This window comes from Mytilus trossulus, chromosome 1, assembly GCF_036588685.1.
Source record: "Mytilus trossulus isolate FHL-02 chromosome 1, PNRI_Mtr1.1.1.hap1, whole genome shotgun sequence".
In the NCBI taxonomy this organism is placed as follows: Eukaryota; Metazoa; Mollusca; class Bivalvia; order Mytilida; family Mytilidae; genus Mytilus; species Mytilus trossulus.
Window position 1 is genome coordinate 20509351 of NC_086373.1, and position 9975 is coordinate 20519325.

General features: G+C 30.7%; 1 protein-coding gene across 1 annotated transcript; it reads right to left on the minus strand.

Annotated features, from left to right (window-relative positions):
• Positions 1–2294: 2294 nt before the first annotated feature.
• On the minus strand, positions 2295–9124 carry LOC134718139 (uncharacterized). The gene is made up of 4 exons (XM_063580633.1): positions 8958–9124; positions 7439–7520; positions 4571–4746; positions 2295–3906 (listed from the first exon to the last, which is right to left on the minus strand). Exons 1-4 carry the CDS (start codon positions 9016–9018, stop codon positions 3695–3697), a joined length of 531 nt encoding a protein of 176 aa, XP_063436703.1. The 5' UTR covers positions 9019–9124; the 3' UTR covers positions 2295–3694.
• Positions 9125–9975: the final 851 nt, after the last annotated feature.

Below are 9975 nucleotides of genomic sequence, written 5' to 3' on the forward strand. Positions count from 1 at the left end.
TATTTCAGCAACAAGCAAATTTAAAGTTTATCAATCTGAGCTACAACAACATAATACATATTTCATTTGACGTTTCTTACATAAATTATTCTTCAATCTTGGATTTGTCCAGCATTAACATAAGTTTTTTCGATCCGTCTACTATGAGCAATTTCAGTTTTATGATGCACAGTTTCGGGTTAAAACTGAATTTATCAGACAATACGTTTGAATGCAATTGTGAAGGAATTTTGTTTTTGGTATGGATGTATGATAATTCTAATCACCTGGTGAATAGTGAAAATTATGAATGTAAATTTGAAGATGGCTCCGTCATGAAATTCTTACATTTAAGAGATATAATTTATAATTTGCAAATAAACTGCTTATCATACGATCTTCTTGCCGCCTCTCTTTCTATCATTATTCTATTAACTTTTGTTATTCAAGGAGCAAGACTCGTGTTCAAATACCGTTGGAGATTGCTTTATATGTATTACAGAAAAAGGAGAACACTCGGTAATGGGCAATCGGTAGAAAAATTCACGTTCAATGCGTTTATTGCATATTCAGAAAATGATAGGGATTTTGTTCTGAATGACTGTATTCAAAACCTTGAGAGTGATGGGGAGTTGAAACTGTGCATTCATGATCGTGATTTTCTACCAGGCGAGGAAATAACTTCAAATATTACAAACGCGATTCGCGAGAGTAAAAATACCATTTGTATTATTAGTAAATCATTTTTCCAGTCCTACTATTGTATGTTCCAGTACAACATGGCATTAATGGAAGGAATTTATGAAAGAGAAGAAGATAACGTTCTGATTTTAGTTTTCTACGAACAAATTATGCCTCGAGATTTACCATTAGTCATACAAGAGCAAATACGACAAAGGTCTTATATTTTGTATCGCAATGATGGAAGAGGAAACGTAGATTTCTGGAAAAGATTAAGAGAAGCTATACTGTGATGCAAAACAACAGGACATTTTATATGGAACTTATGGGGAAATTAAAACTAATTTGTTGGTAGGGAAAGTTAACTTTTGGCAAACATGCCATTGAGACTAAGATGTGATAAATAAACTCATTAAAGATACCAGGACTAAATTTGGTATATACGCCAGACGCGCGTCGTCTACAAAAGACTCATCAGTGACGCTCGAATCCAAAAAAGTTAAAAACGCCAAATAAAGTACGAAGTTGAAGAGCAAACATCTGCTTTAAGTTAAATGTGGTTTCTTTTTCTTTACACCCCAGTTCTATTGATATATTTCAAAGTTTCTATTTAAGACACCAGTGTAAATTGAATAATTATATTGTTACGTTAATTGCAGATACAAATATAGATATCTATGAAGATATCGAATTATATACCATACCGATTTAAGAAATAAATTTAAAATGTAGTTCGTTTATTTTATCATTCACTAATGTTTCAATGCCATTCAACAGTTCTAACTTCCTGGTCCTGCTAATTTATAATCTTATTTGCGAACACCGGGTCTAACTTTCAAAACAAATTTGATCAATTACCATATGAAACATCGTATATATTTCAAATGTTTTCATTGACGTTTAACCACTGATGAGGATATGTAGACGTTTCAAATTATAAGACTGGTGTCTTTAGTGAGTTTGAATCAGCGTAGAAAAAAACTTAAACAAAGTCGTGAATAGGATAAACACAATAAAATAGCAAATGAAGAATTCCGATATAAACAATCACGTCCACTAATGAGATATTGGCACTGACACATTGGCTTCTAGTAGACTTGGTATTAGTTTTAGGATAACGCAAAGCTCTTCAATTATATTCTTATTCTTGATAAGGTTAAAACCATTAAAGCACCTCCGACGCATGAAAATTATAAACTCTTGTTAACATAATATAAATATAAACTCTTGTTAACATAATATTAATATAAACTCTTGTTCACATAATATAAATATAAACTCTTGTTAACATCATTTTTTCTATGGAAACATGTCAAGTATTCAATATTGCTAAATAATATGCATGTGTTTGAATTGAGTTTTTTGTTTTGTGTTTCTTTAGTTTTGTTGTTTTGTTGTTTTTATGATGTCTTAAGGATAGTCATATATACTTGAAGTTGTTTGTTTCCAAACTCCATCAGTTTTCATTTATAAATGTACATATGCTTAATCAAAGTCACATTGGTATGTTAACTCATGTGAAGCATTGATTCTTAACAATGTAAATAAAAGAAAGTTTACAATAGAAATTGCAACACTTTATAAATCTGCTTTTGGTGTTCATGTGAACAATTTCAAAATCAAAAAAGAACTCGCTAGTCATTTGATTTTTATTGACTTTAAAGCAAACAAATAGCATGATATACTTTTAAAACAATGAATTGTTGATAATATTTATCTTAATTTATAAAATATATGTACATGTTATACTCCTTTATAAAAATTAACAAAATTAATAGACTCTCTGCACAATTTTTATGTTATTTTCTAAGATCAATTGTTAGCTTCTGTAAAAAGTACCCATTCTAGTTAAACCCTGGGTTTCATGTGCATACAAATAATAAGGTTGGTCACATCAGTAGAAGGGTACAAATTAGGATCTTGATTATATTCAAATTAGAATGCACTAAGTATAATGTCAGTAAAACATGTAAATAAATAAACAACCTTAAAACAACGCTAATTTATGGTCAAACCCTCATAAAATAGTACCTGCATAGCAGGTTTTGTATTTATAAACAGATAAAAGTAACCGCCAGCAGTCACGTGATGATGAAGATGGGGATGAGGATGAAAATGTGGGTGGAGATCTAATTTGTCTTCTCTCATCATATAATAACAAGAGAACTATTCGTGTCACTACATACCAATGAATTGATATTTATGATAAAAATCTTAATGCAAAAAGCACGATTCTAATATATCATTACTCAGCACCAATATAAACACAACTTGATCAATGTTTATGGTAAAACAGGTTCGACAACTTGATCAATGTTTATAGTAAAACAGGTTCGACAAACCATGGCCTTATGGGAACGACTATTTAACTTCAAGGAAAATTAGGGGGAAGTGGGAGGGTGTCCCATACCTTACGGTGATAAATCAAAATCTTCTGACAAAACAAAATAACCCCCTCGAAGTTAAATGGTAGCTCCCATAACAAACTGTAGGTGTGGTTTGCATTGAGTTTATTGAACTTAAGATTAAACGCTGCCTTCGACGTGGGTTTTCTGAATTCATGGTGGAATCGATCTTCATTGGTTTTATTTTCAATAGTTCATCACATTTAATTTTTTCAATAAAAAACATTTAAAATAAAAAAGCAGAGTTAAAAAAGCCCCAAAAGGACAAAATAATCAGTGTGACGGCGTCATGTAAATAAAATGGAAATTCTTAAATCAATCACATAACATTTCTTCACAAAATTCTATAGTTCACTTATTCAAATCTATTTGGAATTAATTTATATAAAAATTAATACACTAAAGACGAATTTCCACTTTTGATGCTTAAAATGATTGTCAAATATATCACATTCGTGTAAAAATAATAAAATGAAGCTGATTTAGTTTCCAATCAAATGCATTAACTTTTGATTGAGGCATATATATATATATATATATATATAAATACAGGGTAAATTCAAGGTTTGTGTTGCTCTGTCCACCATATATCATGACCTTATTTCACTGTATAGCGGAGCAGGTAATCATCATGACCTCATTTCACTGTATGGCGGACATGGTGATGCTGGTGACGATATTCCTTGAAATGTTGTATTTGATGGCGGCGATGATACACTAATATCTTCATACGCTGGTGGAGGATTTACATCACTACTTGTATACTGTGGTGGCTTTGTTACTAATGGTTGATACGGAGGTGCTGTCGGTGGTATATATGACCAGTTATTGTGAAGAGGTGCTAAAAACAAAAAAACATCACATTTATACTGGCATGCTTGAATTGGAGATCCGAAATATACAAAGGAAACATTTACTAAACATTATATTAACAAGGTATCTGTTATAGGAACTTCTATTTCACTTTTCGAATACAAATGAGACAAATGTTTGTATTTCGCTCTTTTGAGATTATTTTGAATCTGCACAACATTAATTATTATATAGAATTCTTAAAAAATACAGTCACAATAAAACATGTCGTAGGCATGAAAGACTTTTGATAAGTTTGTTAACTTCTTCATTCACATCGCTTAGAAAAAAAAACTGGCTCCAATTCGCAATAACTCGCTGAATAACATACAGTCTCTGTCTTACCATTATCGTTCTTATGTAGTTCTAGAACACCTATTCAGATATATATTTGGAGATAGGCAAACATGAAAGATTGCATCATTATTTAAATTAGAATTAAATACCATGTATTGGTATGAAAAGGTATCTATTTGATTCCGTTTGTTTGAAGATTAAAACGTAGAATCAATCATAATAATATTACCGTTGTATAAGATTTTTCATTTTCATTTTGAGCATTCCCTTGGCTTCAACTAGTATCTAAATTTCAAAACGACAGAATGTTTCCAGTTTATTTATTTGCACTCGAGTTAAACATAAAACAAACTTACTGCTGTAAGGGGCCCTTGAAGTAACTGTGGCTATTGGTGTTTGACGTATCGTGTGGCCACGTATACCGTGTGTTTTACAACAATTACAAGCGTGTACAACCACAATGACAATAGCTATGACGATACACAGAGCAATCAATCCACCTATAATACTACCAGCTACCATACTGGCAGACCTGAAATAAAGACAAATACAAATCTGAGTTATATTGTACACGGCTAAAGCCAATTACTACTGACTGAGCTGAAATAAAGACAAATACAAGTCTGAGTTATATCGGATATGGTTGATGCCAATGAGACACTGAAACAAACGAGCATATAAAAAGAAGAAATTCGAAAAATGACTTGACTTTTCTGAATTCTTTTTTGCCATGACTGTGATAATTACAAAAAACACATAATTAAAAAATTGCCTGCATCTATTCTTTCCAAAATTGGCTAATTTCCCTGGTAAGTGTAATTGTAGAACGTGTACAAGAAAATATAGCAAAGTCATATTCAAATTTAGAATCTTTATCTCTGTTAGAATAAGTTTTATCAAACGAAATTGGAGCAATTTATGATATTATTCCCTGTTTACTCTAAATACATAACTAGCGAATTTGTTTATTGCATACAATCATCAACGTTAGTTCAAACGGTTTTCACAAAATTTATAGAACATAAGCAGGATTTATACTTTCCCAATTGCATAAATACAGTGGATTATATTTTGCACAAAAGTTGTCTACACATCATGTTATTATATGTTATTCTATTTTATTCCAAGATGTTTGATTTCTAGCAATAAGAAGCTTTGTCGGGTAAAGAAGATCAAAATGTTAAAGAACTCGTGAATTGAATTCGTTTGGTACGATTCAAGAAGTAAACGGGAGAACACGTCGAAAGCGACCCAAATGGTTGATTGCTTTTTTGTGACCTTCAGAATGAAACGTTTGTATACATGAATGCTCAGAAAAGCCACCTGCATGAACAAAATTGAAGAAAAGGGGAAGGGAAGTTCCTTAAAATCATCATTTACTTATTATGTCATTCTGGGACATTCTTTAATTTGCACATGTTGAAATAAGAAGTAATTTGAAACGCGCTTTATGAAATTTCTGCTGAATATTTTTTAATGCAAATTTACACTTAATTATATGTCCCAAACAGCAAGTAAATGAATTCGATTCCTATTTTAAAATATTCCTGCACAAATAATGAAATAATTAAGGGTATGCAGTATTTATATATTCTTTTTTTAAACATTTTAAATGTGACGTTATGCTTCGGACACATTACTAAGTCTTGACATTGTTTTTTTATTTATACAAAATCTAAGTTTAAAATTAAAAATCTGTGTACATTATATTTATACACATAAATTTTGATATAAAAAAAACTTGTGTGCGATGGTTGAAAATCTGCCAGCAGATTCGGAGTTATTTTTACATTTTCTGGCATAAATATTTTCCATCGACAAAAACAAATTTTAATTATTTCTTTCTGTCAATAATACGCTTAAAATTTATTTTATATTGACAGCCTTATTAACCACATAATACGTTTCTTCCAAGCGTATATATAATCTTCTGAAAATGAAGTGGTTGTCTGCCAACACATTTGGATGACAACTGGAAGTTCAGTATCTAGTTACATGTCAGAACTATGCATGTTATGTAATAACTATTTTAAATCAAATTTTATAATAACAAAGTTATGTGCCAAAGTAATTACAATTTAATGAATTGCATAACTTTATAATTTTATAATACAACAATGTATATTCACTTTAAATGGTTATGTAATTTTATTATGTAGAAAAATTATGTGGGGCACCATCCATGACACAAAATCAGCACATGCACAGCAAAGGCACACACACAAATAAACAAAAGGAACAGGCGCCTTCGATGTATTCATTCTTCAGAATAGATTAAGAGCACGCGAAAGCCGGACTTTTCTATAACAGTTCTGATTTGGACAATACATTAAGTATCGGGGGAAATATCTTCAACCGAGTATAATTTTAACTGTTATATTAAACGGTTTTAATCCTGACTTAATTCAGAAGACTTAAACGTAATTGGGAAGTTTTTTTAATTTTTATTATTTTTATGATTTAATAAAAAAATACTTAAATCCAACCTACACCTTTAATGCATAAATTTCACAAACACATATATACGCTACACATATATTTTTTTTCAATGTTCATGCAGATGCAGTTCAGTTCATATAAAATTTCATCAAGATTATAAATATTGCTAAATAGCAGAGGCTAAGAGTATACTTTGCCTTTAACGTCACTTAAGAATAACAAAACAAAAGGTTGAGAGCACTATAGGTAACCTAAAGATACATCTAAACTCAACTTTAAAAAAACTATTTGTATGTGTTCTCGGGGAACATGATACCCTCTAGATCACTCCGTATATATGCTACTCTAATATATTCTAAAAGTTATAAACATTGGCTTTCATAAAAAAAAATCGTGCACCACATTATAGACGATGTTTGAGAATTCTAGTATTTTTGGAGGTGTAAAAAGTAAAATCACAAAAATACTGACCTCAGAAGGAAAACAAATCGGAAAGTCCCTTATCACATGGCAAAATCAAATGACAAAACACATCAAACCCGAATGAACAAGAACTGTCATATTCCTGACTTGGTGCAGGCATTTTTAAAGGCAGAAAATGGTGGATCAACTCTGGTTTTATAGCGCTAAACCTCGCTCTCTGTTGACTGTCTCATCAAATTCTGTTATATGTAATTTATATTCTATGAGGCCAACATACAGAGGGAAATGCGATTTAAGCAAGAACCACTGAGGTACCTCTTCAGGGGTTAGAAAAAACCCATACTTGATATTAAATATCTTACCCGTCATATCCCTCATAATAATAGTAGTAGTAAGAAGAATAGTGGTTATATCTTCTACTATGGCTGGAACTGACAGGACATACTGAAATAGAGAGAACAGTCTGTATAATTGACCATAATATGTTTAAAATAACAAATGTTCATTTTGCCTCCATTTTTTTTCATGCAGGTGGACACCGTTATAAGGAAAAGCCTTTGGGAGCAATTCGTCACGTACAAACTTTCTATTTATAAGTGTATTGGATAACCATTAAACAGTTGTTCTGAAATTAAAACCATGGTAAAATGATTGTTTGTGGTCCGATTTATTTTACATTGACTTTAACAAATATAAAACTTGGAATCAGAGATTATATAAATGACATAAGAACTTCTGATATTCTGAATATGATGTAGCTGTATGGAATTGCGTATTTATTATTCCTTATATATACCAAGGAGCTTTGAAATATCAAAGGACGTCCCACATTTTGACTTTGGACAATGTATGCAAGGGGTCATCAACTAGCAGTGCACATTACTGTCTGCCAAATATTGGACATACAAAGAAAAATCACCCAATATTTGATATTTAAATAGAACGATGAGTTTATATTAATGTCGAAATATTTCTTTTATTTACTTGTAAAAAATCAATGGAAATTTTAAAAAAAATCGAAAATTGAATCTTGTTATCTTTAATTTGATATCAGTAAATGTCTACGCCACGAATCTCTAAAGTGTCTCTGATTTATACCTTATTTAATAGTTGGTTAATTAAGAGATATAACAATTTACTTGCTTTAACACTTCTTTTCTTTATATCCCAAATAGGGGTAAACTCATGAAGTAATCAAGCCATATGATCCCATGAATATGACTAGACATATATTGATTATATACAGAAATAGATATCCAATACTAGTAATAGATATCCATATAAAGTACATTAAAAAACATAAAGACACAAGCCAAAAAAATCAACATAAGAATGGAGATATGGTGGAACATAAACAAACTTAATCTTTGTCAGGGATGAGATAGAATACCATTCAAAAATGTATTTCAAACAATTTGACGGTATAGATCAGTAAATGAACGAACAGTCAAGAAATCAAATAAAAAAATCAACAGAGAACACTTGAAAGGTTATAAAGTTTCACTAGAGGCCCTTCATCTTTCCGGCTTCCATCCAAAAGAAATGATTGTATTTATATTTTGTTAAATTTCACTGATGGCGATGCGCTGTAAGAAACAAACTCAAGACAAGAAGTTAGTTGGTTTTTTTTTTTTGCGGGGGGGGGGGGGGGGGGGGGGGGTGCTTTCTCATGGAAATACTAAATAAACATGGTGAATAGCAAAGTTAATATGTTGTATCAATAAAATACAATTGTTTAATATGTAGAAATAACAATAATATATAAATATATATTTCATTTCAAAACATCAAGATATTGTCTGTCACTTCCCTTCTCGTATAACCTAATATTTAAGGTCTTATAGGTTTCTAAAACAATTTATATTCAAATTTAATGATTACCTGAAAGGAGAAATCCAAAGAAATAAAAGCAAAAATATCCAAAAAAATCATATACATCCATTTTGAAAAGAGTGTGTCGTCCTATATAATTTAAATCGCCGACATCATAACTCTATTTATTTACATACGTACGTCTTGTCGTTAAGACTATATTTCAATGGATAACCTCTTAATTCGTATAAAATGTTTAGTCATGCGATCTTTTGTCCTTTTTAAATACATCTATACCTACTATAAATAAGACTACCTGTCACGAACTAGTCGAAACAATATCTTCTGCAATCAAATTTTAAAAAATGGGATCGGAAATTTAGCTGGGATGCAATATCATCAAACATTTTTATTGTATCTTTTATAAGTATAGAAATAAGTGTAGCTATATAATCGTTTACACGTTCCTTTCACAGTATATTTACATATTTTAGATAAGCCAACAAATTGGCAATGTTTAAATGTAGATATTATATTTACAAGGCATCATAAATAATCATATAATACTCTATTAAAAAGGGCACGTTTCTTTACCACTCTTATTTCTTGATATGTTCTTCAAAATCATGATAGAATGTGACATAAAAACAAATTGCTATATATATATACTCTGGAAATTATTGCATATAGGGAACGCTAAAATTTAACAATGAAGGCCGTACGGTGACCTATCGTTGTTAATATCTGCATCATTTGGTCTCTTGTAGAGAGCAAGTTGTCTCATTGGCAATCATACCATATTTTGTTTAATAAATGAAGGCTTTCGACCATTTTAATTGCACCTAAAACCTTAAACCCCTAAAACGTTCGTTCTAATTGTGCCATATGAATTTGAAGGTTTTTTTTAATTAAAAGTAATGAGAGCTATGATCAAGAAACGTAACATGCCGTACTTTAACCTATAATGGTTTACTTTTTAAATTGTTAATTGGATGGAGAGTTGTCTCATTGGCACTCACACCACATCTTCCTATATCTATGGTCTGCATGAATATGATTACTAAAAGTATCTAACAAATGTCTCTAA

Excerpts from the sequence above, each read along its gene's own strand:
- LOC134718139 (XM_063580633.1), bottom strand. The coding sequence starts at position 9,018 with ATGGATGTATATGATTTTTTTGGATATTTTTGCTTTTATTTCTTTGGA. Across the intron at positions 7,521-8,957 it reads CTTTGGATTTCTCCTTTCAG|TATGTCCTGTCAGTTCCAGC; the intron begins GTAATCATTAAA and ends TCTCTATTTCAG. Across the intron at positions 4,747-7,438 it reads TATTATGAGGGATATGACGG|GTCTGCCAGTATGGTAGCTG; the intron begins GTAAGATATTTA and ends TCTTTATTTCAG.